Here is a 25,291-nt window from a genome sequence, read left to right as displayed (position 1 = left end):
TATGCTGGCCTATCAGTGAACTAAGTTGCTTCGCTATGATGATTCATGCTTAACTGTGCAATGTTAAGTGAATTGCCAAACTTAGGGTCAGCTAGAAATTTCCCCCAGGGTGAAACAACAAGGATTTTAGTGCTTTCTGCCTCTTCTAAAGTATAGCAACTGACTGGAATCATATAGTAAAGTCAAATGTGACCTTTCTCGATGTAAATTCCATGTGACCCCAAGAATTGGAAACAGCTGAATACTGATAAAGTTTTCAAACCTATGATTTCTATTAAAATAGTAGTCAAATTATGAAAATGTAATATACCCTAATTTAATATTTTATAGAATTTAGGCATAAAACCAATAGGAGGGATTACTGAATACAGTTTATTCATTATATTTAGATGTCATAAAATTAGGATTATTTTTAGATTTAGCATTTTTCAAATATCTAAATAGACTAAACATATTTAAAAACATATTTAATGGTAATACTTTACAGTTAAACAACTGAGAAGATGTAGAATTTTTTCATATAAAGTGATGCTTAAGTATTGGCATGTGTGATAAACATCACTGTCATTTTTATTATTCATATAGCCAATGAAAATTACATAATTAATAAAATATGATTTGAAACTATGAACTATTCACAACTTCAATTATTTATTTATCCTAAATATTTTAAAACATGGAGTATAGAATATCATTAATCATATCAGGAACTGATGTTTTAATTTTTAAACATTTTGCCTAGTTTCCATTGTGGAATTAGATAAATTAGTTCAAAATATGATACATAAAAAGATGCATAAAATGTTTTCTTACCACTTAACCATTTGGAATTGTGTTGATCAGTTCTGACTGCATTCCTCTTGGTTAAACTTCGAAAAATAGCAGCATCTGTCCCCATGAAATCTATATACATTCCAGAGAAAAGTTCCTCATCTATGAAAGGGTAAGGAGATGTCAACACAACGTTTACGTTTTTTTAAAAAATATTTTAGAAATCAAGGAGAGATTATTTATTAGTAGATCATCACATACAGCAGTGTTTGAAATTATTACTTGCTTTCCATTGCTCAATAGTTCAATATATTAGCTAAATTTTATCTTGGTCTCATTATTGCCTGTGTTACTACTACCATGGTTCTTTTAAGCCAAACCTCTAAATGATTTTATTCCATGTAGAAATAAAAATTCTTGGTGAATTATGATTGTAAGTGTGATTGAAAGGGGAAGTTTTGAGTCGTGCATGTTACTAGAAGGAAAATTAGAAGACAAAACATGGGACTATGAAACACAGTGAACTCTGTTTTGAATGACGGACTGTGGTTAATAGTACCAATATAAGAATGTTCTTTCACGAATTATAATAAATGTGTGACACTATTACAAGGAATTAATAATAGGGTGGTATATTGGAAAACTACTCCTAATGTAAACTAAGGACTATAGTTAACAATAATATTTATAGGGGGCATATATGGAAACAGTGTATTTTTTATATGATTTCTGTAAAGCTATAATTTCTCTAATTAAAAAATTACAATAATTAAAAAAGAACATTATGCTAACCAAAAGAAACCAGACACAAAGCACTACATATTGTATTATTCCACTTATATAAAATGTAAATCTAAAATAAATTTATAGAGATGGAATTAGACTAGTGGTTATGTAGGGCTGGGGAAGGATAGAGGGATTGAGAGGTGACTGCTAAGAGTTTTGGGGGGTTTCTTTTTGGAATAATGAAAATGTTCTAAAATTGATAGTTGTGAAGAATGCACAGGTCTGTGATTACACCAAATCACTTTGTACACTTTGGATGAATTGTATGGTATGTGGATATATCTCAATAAAACTGCTTTTAAAAAAATTCTTTTTCAAGCACTTAACACTAAATTCCATTGCATATATAGTGGTATAGTAGAAATGACAAAAACGGTACATGTCTAAGAGATAACAAAACAGTTTAATATTTACTTTATTTCAATGAATTTATTTTTTACAGAAAACACAATAAGAGTCAGAAAATTTGGTTTCAAATTTTGGCAGTCACTAACTGATTGGGATTTTTAAGGCAGAATCACTTAATAATCCTTAGTCTCAATTTTCTCATCCGTAAAATATGGGGATTGGATTATGATCTCAAAAGTTCTCATCACATATTAAAAATTCAAAGATTTTACTAAATAGCTTAAAAATAATTTTTATTGTTATTATTATTTTGTGACATGGACCTCTTCTTAAAATTGTGACAATAATATTAATGATTAACTGATTTAATCATTAAAAGTTTATGTTTTTGGAGCGGATATGGCTCAGGTGTTGAGCGCCAGCTTCCCACATACGAGGTCCCAAATGTTTCAATTCCTGACCCTAGTATGTCAAAAAAAAAAAAGAGAAAAAAAAGCATATGTTTTGATTTTCAGTGCTGAAACAACGCTATTATGATAAATGAAATACTACTCTTTCAACTGCAAGTAACCTATAAAAAATAGAACATAGAGACAAGATAGAAAATATATTTAAAAAATAAGTTAAATTATCTTTATTCATTATAGATTCAAACACTTATATATTTAAATCTCTCTATAAATAACACTGGACGTTTAACCTGTTAACATCCTATGAATTTTCATCCTAGTAAGGACAGTTAAGCATTTAATTGGTAGGCAGCAATGTTACCCTTGAGTACAAAACAGTAGCTAAATATCTATTTTTTAAAGTTTCAGATTTAACAGGTCTGGTCCACTGACTGCCATGCAGCTGTGTTTTTTGATTGATGATGTAGGATTATTCCCCTGGTTACAGTCAGATCATGGTCATCTTGGCAGGACTGGAACATTTTGAAGCACTCTAGGCATACTTTTTAGTAATAAGCAGCACCAGTTGGCCCAGGTTAGACAGAATGGAGACTGGAATGTTTCTAATATGTGCTCACCAGGTCATGAACTGGACCCCTACCAGCTAGCAGGCAGGTATGGCAGGCATTGCGAGTTCATCACTCTTTCTGGTGGGTGTCAAAGGCCCATGGGAATGTATTACAGGAAGATAACAAAAATGTGCAAAAAGCATTTTTGAGCAATGGAGCTTCTTTAAAATTCTGTGAACATTTGTGGAGCATTCATACACGTACAAACTTCAGATTGCTTTGTAATTAACTATTTAATATTTTTGTTATAATCATCCACAAAACAGTGGGTAACAAATTCCTACTGCTTAATAAATGGACTAGCATAGCTATCATAATACTCATATCTGTTACTATGGAGGAAAAGAAAAACAACTCTTGCCGGTTGGTATGCCTGAAAGGACTAATGCTAATCTTATTGCATAATACTTAATTAGTTATGTCTTAAACATTACAAAAGTTTGCACATCTAATTGGGTTTTTTCTTGTCTTAAATTATCAGTAATTTTAGTAACAAGATTGGAAGTTTCTTCTTCATTTTATAGTATTTTATAGTATATATAGTAATAAGAAATATTTGATTAATGTCACTTTGGAAAGAATTTTGTTTCAGAGGTGGGATTTTTTTTTCAGAATTCCTTTGCAAAGTTCTTATGCAAAGATAAACTTGTGCCTTTTAACTTTAATACAAAAATGTTTTGCTTTCCAATTTCATTTCCGTGTGTGTTTTATGATAGGTTTTTTTAAGAGACATCATCCAGTTTCTTTTTTAGTGCTACAACAATGACTAAAAATAGCAAAAGAACACTAAACTTGCACAATGGATTAAATGCCAAAGCTGTATTGTGAAATGTGGAATTCTTCTAATTCTCAGTGTTGCTTGGCACTTGAGTAAAAAGAAGTATTTTAGCCAATCTATGTTATTTAGTGTATTGCAATTGAATGGCAGTGATTAAGCACTACATGATAAGAGAGAAATGACTACACTCATCTACTGTGCTAAACAAGACAATATTGTAGGTAATTTTGGAGAGATAATAAACAGGACAAATATGTAATTGAACAAAGAAAATGATAAATGCAAGTTTATAAACCTTCCTTCTCTTTTGACTTTTGATTTATAATGTAAGCAAATCCTTTAATGACTTTTTTATGATAGTAAAGGTCTTAATGTTAATCAAAACAGTAAATGGTAGTAAAGAAGCATGAACATAGGAAATGAAATCATAGGCCCTTGAAAAATCAAGAAGGCCAGTATCTAATTCATATTATGTAAACAAATCCAATAATTGAAGTACAAACTATTAAGTGACTTATCACATTTTAACATGAAAATTTATAATGCCTTTCTCTAACCCTTTTATTCTGAACAATATACTACTATAAGATAAAACTCCAGTGTCATTATGTTAACAGATCTTTGAAGTTTATTTACATATCCTTTAACTTGAAAAAAGTGAAATGAAAACTTTTTGTATACACTTAATCACTATGAAACATATTATACAGTTTATAGAGAGGAATAAAATTCCCTTTAAGTTAGAAGAAAGACTTTCTAAGACACTCTTTCTGTTAAATAATATTTGTAAACTTATGTAAAGACCCTGCATCTGATATAATTGGGTATATCTTTTAGTTTAAAAATCTTTCTAACTTTATATCCAAATAATGTAGTTTTGGCTCTGCCCTGCCCAGTTTGAATGGGCATATGGAAATAATTCACTGGATACTTTCCAAGCTTACACTCAGCTCAGGGCTGAATGTACCTGTCTTAATTTAGTTTCCAGAGTGGAGAACAATGAGTTGCCTATTTTAAATAGATTAGAACAAGGATTTTAAACACAATAATTGATTTTTCACCTGTTCTATTGGCAAAGGTTGCAATTCTACTACTAGCAATATATAGATCAAAGAAGAGAAAGCATCTACTATATGTTCAGCATATTAAAATCCACAGTCAGCTTATTATGACACATTTTCTAAACACTGTCTTAAATAACCATAAGAGAATGTCTTTTAAATGAGCCATAGAAAAGCATCATTCAATGATTGAGGCTCAAGGTCATATTGATTTGTCAATTTATATAATAGCAACCAATTGGGCCTGCTGCTTAACTGAAACTTTATGGAAAATGAAAAGAAAAGTATTTTACCACCACCTCCTTTTTTTGTGTAGCATCTTCAAGACCATCCACAGGTAATATACTTGGATAAGAGGTTGCTTTATTCTTTCATTTGGAAGAAATACCATTTTAATAATTTTTAAAATATGACTAAAACATGAGAAAAAGTTGATGTACTTAATACTAGAAAAACTACAGAAAATACTAAAAATACTTTATAATATATAAGTATATGTATACACATGCATGTAAGTTTTGTAAATGATTGGCTTGTTTTAGGAATGACAGCATTGTCATGGTAGATGAAAATATATTTCTCATTTAAATGGGTGTTCTTGGAAATAAGAAGATCTGTATAAGATTACAACTTTCTTCTTATTTCACTCACATAATATCATCCATGCAACCATCCAAATCATTTTTACATGGGTATGCATACCTTGCTATGAATTTCATTTTATTAGTTTTCTTTGTTATTTTTATTTTTGCCCTCCACACGCCCCAGTGCTATCTCTTTTAAGTTCTACTTACTGATCATAACAGACACTGTGTTCACAGTGGGGTTGAAAGAGCAGCGTCCTTTTCCAGATTCACTCTTGGAATCAATCATGAAAACTTGGTCCTTGATTGTAGATAAAATAAAAATGTAGTAATAATAATTTTATCTTTAGTAAACACATATTCTTCAGTAAAACAAAGCACCATGAAAGTATGATTTCTATATGATTGCTCATGCCTTCTCAATTTACTATATTAGGACTTACTTGTCCTATCAGAAGAATACATCTGTAAATTATAAGCTAACGTCAGCAGGTAGAGTTTTATTTCACTCCCCATAGAGCTAATACAACATGGATTCTCAAATTAACATCATCTAAAAATTCGCTTATAGGAAACGGATGTGGCACAAATGATTGAGCTCCTGCCTACCACATGGGAGGTCCCAGGTTTGGTTCCCAGTGCCTCCTGAAGAAGATGAAGCAAGATAGCATGCTTGTGCAATAGGCAGGAGCAGTGAGCTAACACAGCAAGATGATGCAACAGGAGACACAAAGAAGAAAGACGAGATACAACAAAGCAGGGAGCTGAGGTGGCTCAAGAGACTGAGCACCTCTCTCCCACATGGGAGATTCCAGGTTCCGTTCCTGGTGCCTCCTAAAGAGAAGACACACACACAGTGAATGGACACATAGAGTAGGCAGCAAGAGCAAACAAGAGGTGGGGGGGGGTAAATAAAATAAATCTTGAATGTCAAGGTTATTATACACCTGAAGTAGATTTGTTGGACATTGACCAATAGAAGTAAAGTATGTGCACAGAGAAATGTTGTGTAAGGACTCAATATTTCCAGAATAATTGAGATGATTTTTTAAAATAAGATACTATGTTTTAGCTTAATTTCATTATATAAAGCCTTGTACCATAGTCAACAAAAGAACTTTAGATAAAAGGTGTCATTTAAGCATTTGTTTATTTATACAACAAAGATTTACTGAGCATCTACTATGTGCCAGGTTCTTAGGAAATATTGAAGACACAATGAAGAAAACAAACAAAAATCTCTACTAACCCTAAAGAGGTAAATAGAAAATAAAGAGAATAAATAAAAAAAATATACACTATGTTAAATGGTGCTTTGTGCTAAGGAGAAAATTTAAAACAGGGGAGGGAACAGAGAAGTCAAGGGATTGGGGGCAATGGGTTCAATTTGAAATTTTTGGTGAGTATAGCCTCACTTTTGTCAACATAAATGTTTATTTTTCTCTTACATGAAGTTAGTAAAAGTTACAACTTAAATTCAAAGGAAAAAATGATCGCTTTTACAAGTTAGATCAGGAGATGGATGACCTTCATTATCAAACGGAGGTTTTTGACAATTTTCCTAAAAGAAATGTAGACTCATTAGTATTTTTGAGTATGGAAGTGAAATGATCAAAACTCTGCTTTAAGGAGATTGACCCTTACCTTGTTTTAGGATGATTGGGAATGGCAGGTATAAGACAGACAATGGATTCAGGAAAATAGGTTAGTGGTCTATTGTGCTAATGCAGAATTAGGCAATAACAATCTGACATGCTCTGATCTCAGTGGTGATGGTAAGACCAGTAGAGATGGCAAGAAATATTGCAAAGTGACAATCAAGAGGATTTGGCAACCAGTTTCAAAATGAATATTACTCAGGAAAATGAAGACAACGAAGATGAATCTGAAGTTTTGATTTCTTGAAGATAATAAAACTAGTTCAATTTAAAGAAAAAATTACATATGATGTCCTGGCCATCCTGGAAGCAATAAGCAAGCACAGAACTTAAAAAGAATCATTGCCGGCAAGTGGCTGTGGCTCAATCAAGTTGGGCCCCCGTCTACCATATGGGAGGCCCTGGGTTCACATCCTGGGGGCCTCCTTGTGAAGGCAGGCTCACCCACAAGTGTCACGAAGAGCTGACTCAGCAAGGTGACACAACAAAAAAATGGAGCCAAGCAAGAACACAGAAGAGCGCAGAGCGAACGGACACAGAAAGCAAACAGCAAAACAAGCCACAGGCGGGCGGGCAGGCGGGTGCGAGAGGGACAGGAATAAGTAAATAAATATAGACACAGAAGAACGCACAGTGAATGGACACAGAGAGCAGACAGTGTGCAAAACGCCCAAGGGGGGTATTAAAAAAAAAAAAAGAATCATTGCCCTCTAGCCTGAAAAGGTACTACAGGATCTTGTTCAATGAATTCACTGTACGGATGAGGTAAATAAGATTTTCTCAAGCTCATGTACCTAAATAGTGGCAAAAACAAACTTAAATTCAATCACCTGACTACTACCTATGCTTCTTTCTAAAAGGCCATCATTTAAGTAATGACGTAAACTAAACAGATAATCATATCAAAGGAAAGCAATCTCAGGAAAGGAAGAAAATCTGGCAAGCCTGGTTATGGTTCTAGAATCAGAGATACAGATTTGATTAAAGAAGTGAGTCTTGGCACTGCAGGGGTGGAGAAGAACCCTTAGCTCCAGCTTGCTCTCCACTGACCTGCTCCTCCATTGCACTGCATTGTCATACTCACAGAGTCATGGCCTGGATCTCGTCATCCTAAGAATCACTAATGCAAGCACCCCATTTCAGTTCTTCAAACTCACACCTAAGAAATTCTCTCTGCTTTCTCCCAATTTATCAGCCTTCCCTTTTCTTGACCTTACTATTTAAATTCCATGATTTTTAATTTCAATAAATTGAACTGTGGTTAAGAATTGATGTAGCAAGGGATTCTGGGATCTTTGAATAAGCACTGTTAAAATGTTGCAGGAAAAGTTCCGAATCACACACACACATGCACACATGCAGAAACAAACCAACAGATGATAATAGATTGTATAATGGAAGTGTTTGGTGCTCAAAAAGTAACTTAGATTTGTAACATAGTTTCTGAGAAACAGTGGATTCCTATGAAGATAAGCAGATGAAGGTTGGTAGATAGCATCTCAGAAATAAAATGAATAATTCATGAGTGTGCCAAACTAATCTGGTTCACTTTCAAATTGTTTTCAAACAGATGAAAAATATCATATCTAAGTACTAACAGGGTGGTTGCAGTCAGTGCTACCCCCAATCATTACAAAGAACAATATTAGGGATGAAGAGAGAGCACTCTCAAAATAAACTTTCCACATCATTATATGGTCAGTTTAGGTAGATTTCGTCCTAAAACAAAATAAATATATATAGATATATATGTTTAAATACTACATGTTTGATAAAACTGGGTGGTTTTATATTTACTTGTTGGTTTGTACAATATTAAAATGATGTTATGGTAAAATCCTCTGACCAGAGAAAACAAATAAACATATAAAGCTTAAAAAATTATAACTGCTTTCATATCCAATTTTGCTCTTAAGATGTTCACATAATATGTAAAGAGCCTAAATTAATTAATGGAAAGCCTGCCCCTTTGAAACATATCTTTTGATGTAAGACTAAATTAGTTCATATTTAGTAAAGTGATTAAAATGTTATTCCATGCTGGTTTTCCAAAGATTAATTTTTGGACAAGCTTTCCACTTAAACTTTGAAGTGTATAGTGAGCAATTTGTACATGGGAAAATTGAAAGCTGTGCTCTGAAAATTGTTATGCTATTGTTGGTCTCTACAGGGACTACTGCAAAGCCTTCCATTGAGTGTCTGACAGATTGCAGACATCTGAGGCAGAAGCTTATTTAATAAGTTGATCACAGGCATGCAGTTCTAATGACAAGCTCAATGCAGCGCTAGAAGCATAGCTTTATTTTCTTTAAGGATTTTAAGATTTTATACCATCATGAACCACATTTGGAACTGACTCAATGCGGGGGTCAAATTAATATTCAATATTATTTTTAGTGACATTTTATTTACCAAAAGATATATATGTATAAATTACATGTCTGAAAAAATGAATCCAACAATAAAATAATAGAGACTAATAAAATAATTCAATTTTATTAGTTCTAAAGTAGATTTATTCTTGTTAAAAGGAAAACAAATTTTATGCAGTGTATCAGGAGCAATATTTAATACATTTTCACAATTCTAAGCACTAAAATTGAATTAAGACATTCTTTAAGAACTAGACTTTCTAAATTTTAGATCCATAATGAAACCAAAATAAGAAAATTTGAAAGTATTCAGCTTTAAAAATAAACAAATTAAGTAAAACAACATATTTGACTAAAGTACATGGAAAACTCTTTTGGACTAATGAATCATTTCCTTAGTCAACAGGCATGGACTGGGATAAACACAGTAGTAAATATCACAGGTGAAGTTCAAGCAGCCTTATATTTCACTTACTTGGGCTGTTTAGCAAAGGCTCTTAGTGCCCTGATTTATATACTTCTTACAGGTGTGAACTTCATAAAGGTTTGCCAAATTTGAAGATAAATAAGAAATTATTCGAAATAAATTTGAGTTGAAAAGTATATGCCACAATATTTCTCTAATTTGAAGCAAATATTATCAATGCTTTCCATTCAAAGTAATTATGAAATTTAATGTTATTCCTTTATCTTTTATGACTTTTACATATAGAAATATATATATATTCCTTTTAACTGAAGACAAAAAGCTATTCTTCAGTAACTTGGCAGACAGGAATCCACTTTGTATATAAAGGATTTGAAAATATTTTTATGGTGATTGATTATATTTCCAAATTATTGCTCTAAAATGCCACATTTTTAAAAATCTTGGACATTAACACTAAAACTAATGATGATAAATCGTTACACGTACCTCTGATCTCCTGCCTCTGTTTAAGTAAGTACAGACTGGACTGAAAGCACCACTGCCACAAACATACAAATGAGTGCGGTTGAAAGCCTGAATTACACGAACGAAGTTTCCACAGCCATGCTAAAGAGAAACAGGTAAATAAGTGGTTAGTAATCTAATGACTTTCATTACTATTTTTAACTGTTATAATAACTTAAGGTTTTAGATAATAGAAACCCGTGAGATTACATAATCTCTGATGTTTTATCCCATATCCTTAAGAAAATGAGTCTATCTCATTAGGGTACTTTAAGAATACTCATGTAATTTATGGAAGTACCAAAGCAAAGTTTAAGATTTGGTGCCACTGAAGAAAAAGGATGACACCAGGAAGAGCCACAAATATTTTACAGAAACAATCATGCAACACTGAGTACTTCATGTGATAGTCTAGCCCTTGGGCAAGCTCAGTCAGTGAAACTAGACAAAAAACTCTAATTTTGTGGAACTTAATTGAACAGAGTTTCATACAAGCCATGGTTTTATTACTTCTGCTTAAATCTGTACTACATCTAATATTTCATTTGAAAATACTCTCGAATTTATATATCTCATTCCAAAGAAAATATTATTCAGCAATATTTTCTATATATTTTCTTTTCCACTTTTTTTTTATTGCCTAAATTATGTTTTGGGGGAATAAGAGAACAACATGATTAATCTATTATTTTATTTCAGAATGGAGATAGTGTGACTCAGGTAATGATGAAAATTATCTATTATTTTTACGTTTTGATATTTTATATACTTTGTAGGAATTTAAGTCCTAAAACTTTATAAGCTTGCTTTTTACCTGAGAATGTTCAGAAATTGAGAAGTACAACAACTGATTTTATAGAGGCCATAGTTTTTTCTTCTAAGCATTGAATACACAGGTGTATATATATATATATGTATATATATATATATATACACACACGCACACATATTATATGAACATATTCTGAAGGAAATTGTGCTTTTACAAGGCCCATATTGTCACTACACAATGACAAACATTAATTGTCTTTTGTAATGGTAAATAAGACCAACCTTATACAAAGTGCCAGCATTGTTTGCTTTCTATAAAGAATGATGTAATCATTATCTTTCGGTCCTTTGATTCCCTCAAACACCCCTTTCTTCTCCCCCCAAATCTCCTGTCTCACCTGTTCCCAGTCCAACTGTAGGTAACTCTGTTATTTATTTACTCAATGAAATTCAAAATGATTACTGTGATTATAGATGGACTGTGATCTTGCAGGAGCACATAAAGAGTACATAAAGGAGTACGTGGTCAGCACCAAATGCAGATCACAGTGGATGCATTAATGATTGGATTCCACATGTGCCAGGCTATAAATTATCCAAACCTGAGATTGAATGTTTTTACCTTCACAAAGTCATTTTTCTTGTAAAAGATATTCAAATAATTTTGTAATTACAGACAGAATTTTTTAAAGACTATAAGGAAATATATCAAAAGTATAACAGTGAGTTTTCCCTGGGTGGTCAGACAGCATGTAAGGTTTTAATTTTGCCCCCCTCTTCCTGATACTGGCAATTTTTAAAAAAGTTTTAATAATACTCATTTATTTTTTCTATTATTTGAGAAGTAAAATAAAGCAAACTATGCCAAAATATAAGTTAAATTTAATTCAACATAAATATTATTTTATATTTTCCCATAATTTTCCCTTTTGCATTCATTACTTCTTGCCGGAAAATATTTGCTTCTTTCATAAGGAGTAATTTTATACAGATGTTTCCATTATGGATTTTTGTTATCAAATAATCAATCATTAGCTCTGCAGTCAAAGAAATTAATCCTTACAGACCAGACTATATACATTTTATTTTTATTTTAAGACTTAAGGATTTTTGTAAAGCATATAGTGTCAATGTATCCTGACACCTGTTTATAAAGGTATCTGAATATGGATTGCATAACCACAATGGCAATGTGCTTCTCTGGAGAAAAAAGTGTATGTGAAGTATGGTATGTATATAACATATCTATTAAAAGGGAAATTGTGGTCAATACGATGCACGTTTTTGTTTTTTTTTCACATTAAATTTAGCCATTATGGGACTCAAATTATCTTCATGAATTACTGCTATTGGGAAAAAGAAGTCAATAGCTTTTCTTTTATATTTGAAATAACAGATTTTATTCGTTTAATGTACATGTTTATCTACATACATATGCACTACTTACATATGCTTGTTATGACTAATATCTGTTGAGAGGTTATTATATGCTACACATCAGAGTAGTCATTTTATATATTTCACCGCTCTTACTTTCCAGGAAATTTTTCTTTCACCTTTATAATTCAAATTTATTAAGAATTTACTGTATGCTACAATAATCTAATCACATTAAAAAATAAAGCTTAGAGGTTATTTAACTTGCCCAAGGTCATATAACTAGAAAAGGGTAAAGCAGATTGCTTAACACAAATGTGTCTACACTGAATCCTGAACAATTAGCCAGTAATCTCTCACTGGGTGAGGAACCCATAATTATTGGAGAGGAGTTTCTTTAAGTCATTAATATTTACAAACCTCCTACTTAATTCCCATATCAATGCTCAATCAGAATATTATTATTCCATTTTAAATATAAAGAAATAGAATTCCAGTGAGGATAAATGAAGCTCTTGAACCACGGCTATCCCCCATCATCCGCCTTTTCTTTAGGAAACTGTTAATTGGCAACAGGACAGATTCCCACACTACCTGAAACTTAGTGCATACCTCTGCCTCAACACACTGACAAGAAAACAAAAATACAATTAATTGAGTTAATTATTTGAAATCATTATCTAGTTCCCGTATATTTCCACTGTGGCTGCGTTAGTTTCTGTCCACATTATTTCTGATCTGGATCACTGCATATGTGTCAGTTCCACCCAGCAAATATTTACTGAACTCCTGCTCTGGGAAAGTCGCTGTGCGTGGTGGCATAAATAGACTCAACCCATGCTTTCAAAGAAGGGAGGACATAATACATCAGGCTGTGGTAGCTTCTATAGTGGAGGTACATACACATTTTTAAAAAGTCATAAGGAAAGAAGACAGGATGAGTAATGCTGAACTGGATGTAAAGGATTAACAGGAGGGGTCATTTGTGAGGGATATATCAATAAAGGCACAATAGTTTCTGGCATATGATAAATACACACTAGTGTCAGCTATTAGATTCTTTCAGATGAATAATTGATTCCAACCCTCAGTACCAATCCTGTGAAGTGGACAGGGAGTCTGTTTTACACAGAACTTAGTACAGGTCCTGACTATAGCAGATATCCATGAAAGGTTTGGAGAATGAATGAAAGCTAGTCTTAGAGACTCCAGTATAACTAAATGCGATGGATGTTTTCATTTTATTGTTTAATTCTCTTTCAAAACTATTTCCTGGAACAAATGAAAAATCAGGCTGCTAACATACGAAGAATATAAATTTAATTTATTATATATATGTATACATGTCTATATAATAGAATCCTATAAAGACAGACCCTAAATTGAGTGAATATCTTTGGGTAGAACAATTTATTTTATCTACTTAACAGTTGTATGGCATTTACTGTGTGTAATGTACTGTCCTAAAAACTCTGTAAATATTAACTTATTAATCATCTCAATAATCTGATAAGGTGGATACTATGAGTATGTCCATTTTACAGATAAGGAAACTGGGGTATGGAGAGGTTAAATCTTCAGATCACAAAGTTAGTAAGAGATGGTTTGTTTTCCGTTGCTTTCTAGACTTTGCAGGATTTCTGTATAAATTGTATTGTTTAGAAATAGATGTTATTAAAATATATCATGGAACACAAGTGTATAGGGCTTTAAAATCATTGTTTCTTTGCCCATACTATACAAAGGAGTGAATACCTCATTTTTTTTTTCTTCTTGGTCTACATTCTTTTGTCTGGGGAATAAATCAAAGTATTCTGGCAAAGTTATTCCTACATAAGATATTCTTTTTAATAGTTTAGGATTTTCTGGTCACATGAATAAGGAAACTGATATTCTATAATTAATAAATTGTTTGACATCGTATGTGTATTGAATACATATCTAAATACATATAATTTTGTTTAATTTTTCAATGATCTTCTACAGTGTTTACCTAGTATATTAACTAAACTCTACTTCCTTGGATATGTATTTAACAACATGTGCTATTGTTTAAGCTCAATTTATTTAGCAAGAATAAAATATTACATTTAGAAATAAACAGAGCATGTAGGAATGTGAATACAAAAGGACAAAAAGGGAAATGGGAAGTAGGTTACACTGTCATTAGATGAGGCAGCAAATAAGTCTCATGATAATTTAGTTTCTTTATAAACTTGTTTATTATTCTGTATTATCTGGGATCAAATTTTAGGTTATATTGAATTACATCCTCATAAATGTTTTCTCTTTTGGTAACTTTCACTAAAACTTGATATAACTAAAAACATCTGAAAGATTAAGGGATGCTTGATCCTGCATTTTATTTTTCTTCAAATTTTATATCAGTATGGACTTTAATTGTCACCACTTTCTTTTTTGCTCAATAGAAGATGATTAATATAATAATTTAAATGAGTAAGATTTGGGTTAAACAAAATGTACATCTGAAATACTTGCATAGAAAGAACATGTATTCAAAAATTAGTTTGATTATTATTTCCAGGACCTAAAAACATTGACTGAATCTGTCCAGCTGAACCTAAAAATGCCTAGAATGGGACCATCCACTAGCTGTTTCTCTTTGTGTATAATCCATTGACAGAATTTAAAGATAGCCATGAATGATATTAGAACATGACAAAACTATGGGAAAATGTAAACATGCAAGGGCCATTTTATCTAATGACTACTAATTGTCAGAATATAAACAACTGAGGTTTTCTAATTTCCCAAAGGGAATAGGAATTCAAGGGACTTGGCTAAGATTCTTCAGAAAATTAATAGCAATTTTTGGAAATAGAGTGTATAAAGATATCTAAAGCCTACATATTATACTTGTGGCAGTTTCTATGGATGTGAAATGCAAATGTTTCTGAACAAAGGACAATCATATTCAGTAATTATAGCCACAGTATATTATTGTGGCAAAAGGTAAGACATTATCACATTATACACATCAGTGGAAAAATATCTCTACCTTTAGAACAAGGAAAACAGTTCTATGCATACACAATTATTAAATAGCTTTGAGAAGGAAAAAAAAACATATTTTCCACAACATTATGCTGCATTCTAATACTGAATCCCTGGAAGGCAAATATAATGCAGTCCTTTGAATGTATCTTCCATATTTTCTGCTTTTCATCCTAGAAGGTGGTACAGTAAGTCCCTCAGATAGCAAATATGCCCCCTCAACATTTTTCTGCTCAATTTTTAATACCTCCTCTAGGGTGCATAATAACACTGAAAAAGTAAGACCCAAAGCTGAGTCACTCCTGCAGACCTGGTCCAAGAATGAGTTTGACACCCAAAGATCATATACTCCAGGTACTTTCCTGGCCCTGCCTTGAGCCAAACCTTTGCAGAATCTTATACTTAAACTGAAATTATAAACTTTATTTCCATATTTCCTTCTTCATCACAGATTAGCCTTTTCCTGTGTTTGAGCTAACCTGATGAATCTCTGAAATACTCACCACCAAGGCTAAGCGCACACTCTCCAGGATAGCAGTCATCATTTCTGGCCACTACCACACAACAGGGAGTGCTTGGTCAACACTCATGAAACTAAGTTGAGCCTGTTATTTGTTATAACTTTACACCTGAATGTGTTGGTGTGTGTGTGTGTGTATACACACATGCATTTCCTATTTTTTCTACCTAATCACTATATTTCAGTTTCATTTACGTAGGTTTCGTATTTCCATGCTCATTTGATTAATATTGACCTCCTCAACAAGACAGTAAAATTGATGAGAGCTGGAACAATTTTCCATAAATTATTTCTTCAACAACCAGCCCAATGCCAGACACATAATAGGTGTTCAATAAATATTTGTTGAGGAAAGGAATGGGAGAAAGGAGGAAGGGTGGGAGGGAGGAAGGGAGGGAGGGAGGAAGGAAGGAAGGAAGGAAGGAAGGAAGAAAGGAAGGAAGGAAGGAAGGAAGGAAGGAAGGAAGGAATATCTTTACCAAATTATTTGTGAAGGAGCGGGTGATTTGAATACTTATTTCCATTATATTATTTTTCACAATTTGAGACAAAAAGGTAAAATGACATCATATAGGCTTCATCATAAACATGAAATGACATATGAACATTAAAGATACATTCTATATATTTCTTTTATAATATTCAAGAATAATTCAGTGTGCCAGTTTCAGTAACTCATTTATAGAAATCAATATGAATTCCTTCATTCTGAATAATGAAGCCCACGTAAAGCAATATGATTTGTATATAAGTAGTACACACTGAACATTTATTAGTATATATATATATGTGCCTTGATTGTTGTTTTCATGATTATCTTTAATTAACAAAAGCACCATTCATCATTAGTGATTTATGCCTTTGTAATGTGCCGATTAACCACTACCCTTTTGCCGAGTATCTTTCCTTGGAAAAGCTCACATGGCATTGGAACTGCTCCAGACACTTGCCTTATCATTATTTCAGCAGCCTGCTGAGAATTCTGCAGGTTGGATCCACTTGGGACAGGGGTTATTACTGAAATCCATCATGAAAAGTGTCAGCATGCAATAATGAAATTTTTACCCAGTCAGGAATTCCAAAACTGCAGATGGTGTAAGAGTTCCCATCTCTTTGGATTTACATTTTTGCCCTGTGTCCAGCATAGGAGTTAAAACACCAACACTCTTTATCTTGGCTGCACTCAAGGTATACTGACTCAAAGACCAAATATTTAAGTTTGTGTGTGTGTGTTTTTTTAAGCACTCACTGTGGGATCTTTGCCAGCCATTTTGCATTCTTCAACTTTGATTGCAGATGCTGGCCAGAAAACCTGCTCAGAAAGGAAAATGAATATGTAATCGCACTTGGATATATGACAGCACACTGCTCTTCATTTTCTTTACGCTAACACATTTCTTTTAAGGTATATCTATACCCATATTTTCAAAATTCTTTCTTGTTTAGTTTTATGAAAGCAAGTAAATATAAATTGTACTTAATTTATTATAATAATTTTTTTAATTTCTTGCATCAATTTTCACTTTAACAAAAATCTTTAGGTAATACTTGTCCACTTAATAATCAAATATTAATTAATATATAATAAATAAGGTCTTCAGCAATATAAATGTGCACAATATGACGCATAGTTCCCCCCTTTTAACTTATTGTCCCCTTTTCTCTCCTGCTTAGATCACAATTAATTTGCATTTATATTGCTGCCTCACGTTAATATTATTTTTGGTAAACCACATAATCACACTGGTAAGAATTACTTAAAATGGGCCCCTAGGTATTTCAACAGCTAAAATAACTTGATGAAATCTAAGGGATTTCTGCTACAAAATATCATGGTAGCCTTCTAAATCACTATAGCCTTGGTAAGTTCTGGCAGTGAAGTTTTTTTTTTAATTGACTGTCCATTGCCTGTTGTGAAAATAGTAAATTCAGGAGTCTTGGTGCAATACATTGATAAACTATTTTTATATTTTTATTCCAGTGAAGATAATTTTATTTCCTTTTACAGTATAGTGGTCAATATAGGCCAAACTTGATCAAATACTGGTGCATTTAATAACTGCATTCCTTTCAAGCCCTCTTGGGTTTACATGCAAATGACAAGGTAGGTCATCTCCTTTATCTGTGTATTTCTCTATGCTATAGTTGATGCTCCTGTTTTTGCCTTTTTGTGTATATACACAGGAAGTGTCTCCTCATTTGGCCCCAGATTTGGATTTTTAAAAAACCATGACACTAAACAGGCAGTATTGGACTGATTATATTTTCAGTCCTTGCACTAACTACAAACTTCCACAATTTATTGATATGTGATCAGTATTTTCTATTGTTGGCCTCATGTAATTCTTATTGTTTTTCACCGTATTTTAAGCTTTTATACAAAAAGACACCTAAGAGATCATTAAAATGATAAACTTACACTCAAAGGTTCTTGACTTATATTGTTAATATTCAAGGAAAGAATGTGATCTTTGCTGCCCACATATATCCGGTCCTGATCTTCGTCCATTAATAATATCCTGTAGTCTAAAGGGTGGTGGGAAAGGCTGAAATGTTCAGAAGTCCTGGTTTCCTGCAGCTCTGAAATAGTGAAAAGCATAAGTGAGTACAGACTATCTTAGTTTATTCTATTATCCTCTTCCATTTTTTTTCATGAAAAGCCTTACAGGAATATTTACCAAAATGTCAAGATATATTTCCCCCTACAATAGGAAGTTAATTTAAAAATAGAGGGAAGCGGACTTGGCCCAGTGGTTAGGGCGTCCATCTACCACATGGGAGGTCCCCGGTTCAAACCCTGGGCCTCCTTGACCAGTGTGGAGCTGGCCCATGTGCAGTGCTGATGCACGCAAGGGGTGCCCTGCCACGCAGGGGTGTCCCTGCATAGGGGAGCCCCACACACAAGGAGTGCACCCTTAAGGAGAGCTGCCCAGCGTGAAAGATAGTGCGGCCTGCCCGGGAATGGCGCTGCACACACGGAGAGCTGACGCAGCAAGATGACTCAACAAAAAGAAACACAGATTCCTGTACCGCTGACAACAACAGAAGTGGACAAAGAAGAGCACGCAGCAAATAGACATAGAGAACAGACAACTGGGATGGGGGGGAAGGGAAGAGAAATAAGTAAATAAATCTTTAAAAAATATATAAAAACATATAAATTTAAAAAAAAATAAAAAGATTTATGTTTATGTGTATTTTTATTGCATCTATGCTTAAGTATAACACAAATAAATCAACACATTCAAAGTTAAGTTTATGATAACACTGCAGTTACAGAATTATTCACATTAAATTATCTCAAATCAATTTAATTACAGGTTGTCTTCAGCTCAAAACTAGTTAATGTAGTTAAGTAATAAAAATATAGCAAGAAATTTGAACCAAAAAAATGGCAGCATTAATATGTTTCTGGCCTCTGTTAATGATGTATTCTTATACTCAATAAATTGGTAATCATGAGATTATTTCCTACTGTACTTATTTACCTTTTTTCCTCAAAAAACTTTATTTAATCTTATGTATTTTTTCTATAAATTATTTGAAAATAAATCTACATTTTTTCCATTACATGTCAATCAATAGACCATCTTATTTAATGAGCAGCATGCCTTTGCATATATCAAAGGTAAAAATCTAAATGTTTTGACTTTCTGAATTTTCAGATTTTTTTGTTTCTTAATGCTCATTTACTCTCTTTTACATTGACAATATACCTGATCAGGTGACCTGTGAAGGCAACGAATGAGCCATGATAAAAAAAAAAAGTTCAATAATTAGAACAGATTTAATTTTCTTTCCAAACTACTCCTTTTTATAATTTAAAACTTTCCCATTCAAATGTTTCAGTATGTCTTTTCTCTTTTGATTATGATCTTAAGAGAATGATAAAACATAAGAGAGTCTGATTTCTGGGGCTACTATTTCAATGCTGATTTATTATTATTACTATTTTTTTAAGATTTAGTTTTTATTTATTTCTCTTCCCTTCTCCCTGCCCCCCCCCCCCCAGTTGTCTGCTGTCTCTGTCCATTTGCCCAGTTCTTCTGTGTTCATTTGTATTCTTGTCAGCGGCACTGGAATCTATGTCTTTGTTGCTTATCTTGCTGAGTTAGCTCTCTGTGTGTGCAGTGCCACTCCTGGACAGGTTGCACTTTTATCACATGGGGCAGCTCTCCTTACGGGGCACACTCCTTGCATATGGGGCTCCCCTATGCGGGGACACCCTGCATGGCACAGCACTCCTTGTGCACATCAGCACTGCACGTGGGTCAGGTCACCACATGGGTCAGGAGGCCCTGGATTTGAACCCTGGACCTACCATGTGGTTCTCTATCCCATGTGATGCTCTATCCATTGAGCCAGATCCGCTTCCCTAAATTATTTTTAAAACTTTAGGAGCCATATTATAAACACCTTCTAGAAATTCTGATAGGCCTGTGAGAGAAGTTACAAATATGACCTGTTTAATGGGCATACCAGCTCAGAATTGTAAGATAATGCAGGTACTTCAATAATCTTAAAATGCCATGGAAATGGTGTAGTGGATATAAACCTAATCCCTGGTGTCAAACGCTGTGATATTAAGCAAGTTACTTAACTTCTCTGTGCCTCAATTTCCTCATTTGTGAAAAGAAACAATACTATTGTTCTGCCCAGAGTTCTATTTCTATTGAGAGTTCCAATAGAAATCCATTGAATTGATATATGTAAAGATTTGAAAGAGTGACAAAGTATTTGATTCATTCCAATTATTATTGTTTTATTATATAAAAATTAAAGTTGTTATGTTTGAGTTATATTTATTTATAAAAAGGACATGTGGATTTAGGTAAAGTGGATACCTTTCTTTTTACCACTTTATCTTTTTTTTTTTTAATTTAGAGAGCTAGGTCCATATAATTACTAACGCATGATCGTAAAACAGTCTCTGGTACACCGTTCATATGACAACAGTAAAATATACTGATTTGCGATGGGGAAGAAACCGTTAAGAAGTTAGAACAAACACTTCAGAAGAATTCTGAGAAGTAAAACCACAGGAGACAAGAACAAAAAGCAAACAGTTCACTGGAAACAAGAGTCAAGGTGAGAGATCTTTGAAAACAGGGGACTCAGGTGCTGAACAGAGTGTGCCCTGCTGCCCTCACACACAGCGAAGACTCACAAGGGATCATGGGCAGACAGCTCCCCACGGCTGGTTGTGGGGGTGCTACAGGCCCAGAAACAGAACAGCTTCCTTCATGAGGAGAAGAAAAAGTTAGGGGAGGCGGAAATGTCCTTTCAGGAAAACATCAGCCAATGGCAAAACAGAAGGTTAGGGTTGACATAAGAAATATCCAGGAGCCAGAACTTGAGAGAGAATAAAGAAGCAAAGCAAGTGTCACTCTGGAGATGTCACAGATTGCCTTGATTCTGCCGTCAATCCTGGATGTGTTATAAAGCTTACTTTCATCTCCGGGAGGTGATTCATAGTTGTGTCGCTTTTCTGTAAAGTACTAAGACTAAGGTATAACTTGGAGTATAGAATAGAAGTTGAACAAATACTTCTTGAATGAATTACCCTCCAGTGATACATAGAATAAAGCAGTTAAAATGTGCCTGAATGTATGGTCTTTCCAGCTATTTTAAATAAAATTACCTGTAGCTCATTGACAGTTGACAGCTGTAACTAAGGAAGATTTACTTTAGAGAGCCCCTGTTGTTTAAATTGCTGTTAGTGGCCATAATTGAACGTTGGGGCTTGGGAAACAAAACAAATTTTTAGAATAAGGATGAGTTCAAAGCAAAGAGGATTTTGTCTATAAAAAAGGATGACCCAATAATCCATCATTTTTGCTTAATGAATTTTGGATCTCCAAATTAAGTCAACGAATGATTAAATTATTTAGCCACATTGATAGAAGGGAATCACAGTTACTGGTTCTTCATCTAAATAAGTCAAAACATGACACAGTCCTACATTTCTTTAAGCTTAATAATGATGTCATTCTTTTTACAACATCAGAGGTGCAGTTAGTTGTGTTGTTTTCTCAGATATGCTCAATTGATTGAGGAGGACTTTGGCTGAAAGTATGTGGTATTAGAAAATGTGGCAGCCCCACAAAGGGCACCACAGGTCTCAGAGCCCTGGGAAAATCTCCTGGGAAACACATTTTTAAAAAGTCCTTATTTCATGCTTCTACCCTGAAATTCACGTTATTGTAGAGCTCCATGATGGAAAATTACTACAATGTCTTCCATGCCAATGTACCCTGAGGGAAAAGTTGCAGCACAATATACTCACCTAAAATTCATGTGTCCATGTGGACTTTTCTTTGTAATGGAAATAACTGTGAGCCTTGAGATTTTCACTAAGGCTGGGAGAACAATAGGTTTTACCAAAATAAAATTCCCAGCAATATATGCTTCTGGGTGTACTAAAGGATAGTTAATATACTGGTATAGAAATCACAACATAGCTTAATATACAGTAGTATATATCCTGTCTGTAAATAACACTCTATCCCTAATCACATAAAAACTAAACTTTGTTCTCTCTTAAACCAGTCAGTCACCTTAACTTTTCTGAGGTGACTAAACTAATAAGAATCAGATTCATGTGCTCAGAAATTTGATCTAGATGGAGGAGGTGGAGAGTCTAGGGTTTCCTTTGAGGAATAATATACACCTATTAAACTACACATTAGAGGAACTCATTCACTCAGAACAGTACATTATCTTCTGCCTTTTGATAAAATTCAAAAATAGGTAAAAGATTTTTCCATTGAAAATCAATTCCCAGGAATCTCTCAATTAGAAGCATATGTAGTGACTCATTAAGTATATTTTAAAGTTCAAAGTGTATTTTTAATTTGTTTATTCAATATATATTGGCTGACCCTTTATTGCAGTCTCACACTTTGCTCAAATGGTCAAAGGTCACAAATCTGAAGATGCCATGACCTCAGGAGGATTTCAACTTTTACTTACATTCTGTCATTCTGTTTGGCTAACCTACCATGGCATTCTCCTCAAAAAACCTCAGCTCTCCTGCTGGCAGAATGCACATTGACTGATTTCAAAGGAAATCCTTAAGATACCTTTTACTTCAGAGACACTGCTACTGACAGGATAATTTCCTCTCCTGAATGTCTTATCTCAGAAGAATTTTAAGTAGCATTGGTTTAAATGACCCCTCCATAGCCTTACTTTTCTCCCTGAAGTTCAGTGTTTTGAAACTGGGTTAAGAACTGAACTTCACCTGTCCCTTTAGGCAGAATAGGCCAATAGAGAGAAGAGCAGTGAAACGTCAACAGACTGAATGACAAATGCTCCTAATTCCTAAGGCAAGCAGAGACCAGAAGCATGTTGTTAAAAACCACATTGGTTCAAAATTAATACTCTCAAATAGCTAACACATGTGGGGTTACCAGTTGTAGCAACTGTTCTAGGTGCTTTACAAACATTTCATAAAATTCTCATTCAAAGGCTCTGTGTTAGGTCCCAATATTAATATAGATCTACAGGTAAAGGCTCTAAGATTCTGTGAATTTGAGTAAGCTGACAGTAAAAAGTAGAAGAGCGTAGCGCCAGAGTTCAAAATAAGGTCTATTCCTTAATCTAAGAATTTGATTGGGTCTTCTTTTGCTTTTCTAAGCAGACAGACATCTTTGGTACTCATTTGTTGGGTCTCTACCATGTTCTTGCCCTACACATGAAATCTGTTCAGTATAAAACATAATATAGGAAATGCCTCAGCCTTTCATATTTTTTTGGCTGGTTGGGGAAAGAAAATGCAACACACAAAACAATCTGAGAACAATCAAATTCTCAGTGAAGCTGCCCTCTTTAAATCACCCTAGCAGGTCTTAAAAAGGGCTACATGAAAGTAAGCTCCAAGGTCAGACACAGCTTCATGCAGATGGTCAAAGATTGCAATTTTTCTAACTTTTGATTGACTAAGTGGAAGCAAAATACCAGCGGATGAAAGAAGAAATGCAGGAAAGAGGTCAACTTTGCTGCCTGGCCAGAGAAGAATACAGAATGTATCGCCCAGTAATTAATCAGAGGGAAGATTAGCAAGCATGCAGGAGCCTTTAAAAAGGAGGACTCTCATCCTGGTTTGCCCAAGACAATTTCAGTTTATGCCTGTTTTCCTTGCATAATTATTAACAGTGCCCCTCTTTCACTTTCAAAAGATTCACAGTTTAGATGATAAATTAAAGGATCACTCTAATTTCTAGATGGTCATGAATGGCTTTCATTTACTTTTGAAACAAAATTCAAAATTCTTAACATGGCCTGCAAGGCCTGCCATGATAATAGCTCCAGATTAGATTACCTCACTAAAAATCTCTTTCATTGCTGTTTTTCTATTTTCTTTGTCTTGCCCTTCTAGCCTTCTATTCACAACTTCCAACTTGCCTTGCTCCTTTCTGACTCAGGGACTTTGTACATGTTGTTCTTCCTGCCTACAAGATTCTTCCTGCCTTTTTCTAGTGCTTACTCATATAATTCAAGTAGCAGTTTAAATGTAATTTAAGTTGGACTGCTTCATAAAATCTTCCTTCATTCTCTGGATGAGATCAGGTATCATCTGATATTTGCTCATTTCTCTTTGTGGTTTTCTCTTCTATTGAAGGCTGCCTGTAATATTTGGAATTGTCAACCACCATGGGAGGGAGGGGGACACTACTGCGAGATTTGCTATAACCCACACTGTTTTCCATATAGTATTGTAATTGAACCTGTCTCTGAATATGTGACAAAGTTATTCATTCATTCACCGTCTACACTTTTTTGTGCTATATGGAGTTTTTTGATATTTTAATCTTGCTGAAGTAAAAACTGAGCATGAACAAATTAAATGAGGAAAAAAATGCCAGGAATTTCAGAAAATTAGGGCTTTCATAATAGTGATTTATCATTACTGAAATATAGGTTGTGGAGGTAAAAATTAAAAAAAAAAAATCCCTGGTTCAGAGTTAGCCCACTGGGCCTGAAGTTCTAACTCCTCCTTTCACTCATAGAGGGATTGGCATGTCTCTGCTCTTCCCAACTCCCTCCTCCACTATTCCCCTTGTACCTCAGATCCCTCATCTTCAAAATAACATAAAGAGTGAGGCTATTTAGTAACCAGAATGATCTCTAATGTTCTCTGTAGCATGAAAATGTCTATAATAATAATTCATTTTTAATTGTTTACAGGTATTACAATTAAAATGAATTATTTTAATAGACATATCTGTATAGTTAATATAATCCTTCATATCACTATAAAACTGGTAGAAAGAAAGGGTCTGTTTGGAAAAAAAAA

At 33.7% G+C, this 25,291-nt stretch overlaps 1 protein-coding gene across 1 annotated transcript in view; it reads right to left on the bottom strand.

Moving 5' to 3' along the window:
- SEMA3C (semaphorin 3C) overlaps nucleotides 1-25,291 on the bottom strand; it is a 182,361-nt gene that overhangs the window by 78,351 nt on the left and 78,719 nt on the right. Inside the window, exons 3-7 of the mRNA XM_058297107.2 lie at nucleotides 18,413-18,573; nucleotides 17,243-17,305; nucleotides 10,293-10,412; nucleotides 5,557-5,647; nucleotides 814-933 (exon numbers count right to left, since the gene is read on the bottom strand). Coding sequence (XP_058153090.1) covers nucleotides 814-933; nucleotides 5,557-5,647; nucleotides 10,293-10,412; nucleotides 17,243-17,305; nucleotides 18,413-18,573 — 555 coding nt within the window. The remainder of the gene's footprint in view (nucleotides 1-813; nucleotides 934-5,556; nucleotides 5,648-10,292; nucleotides 10,413-17,242; nucleotides 17,306-18,412; nucleotides 18,574-25,291) is intronic.

Source organism: Dasypus novemcinctus, chromosome 5 (genome assembly GCF_030445035.2).
Source record: "Dasypus novemcinctus isolate mDasNov1 chromosome 5, mDasNov1.1.hap2, whole genome shotgun sequence".
In the NCBI taxonomy this organism is placed as follows: Eukaryota; Metazoa; Chordata; class Mammalia; order Cingulata; family Dasypodidae; genus Dasypus; species Dasypus novemcinctus.
This window is presented reverse-complemented; position numbering and strand designations above follow the sequence as displayed.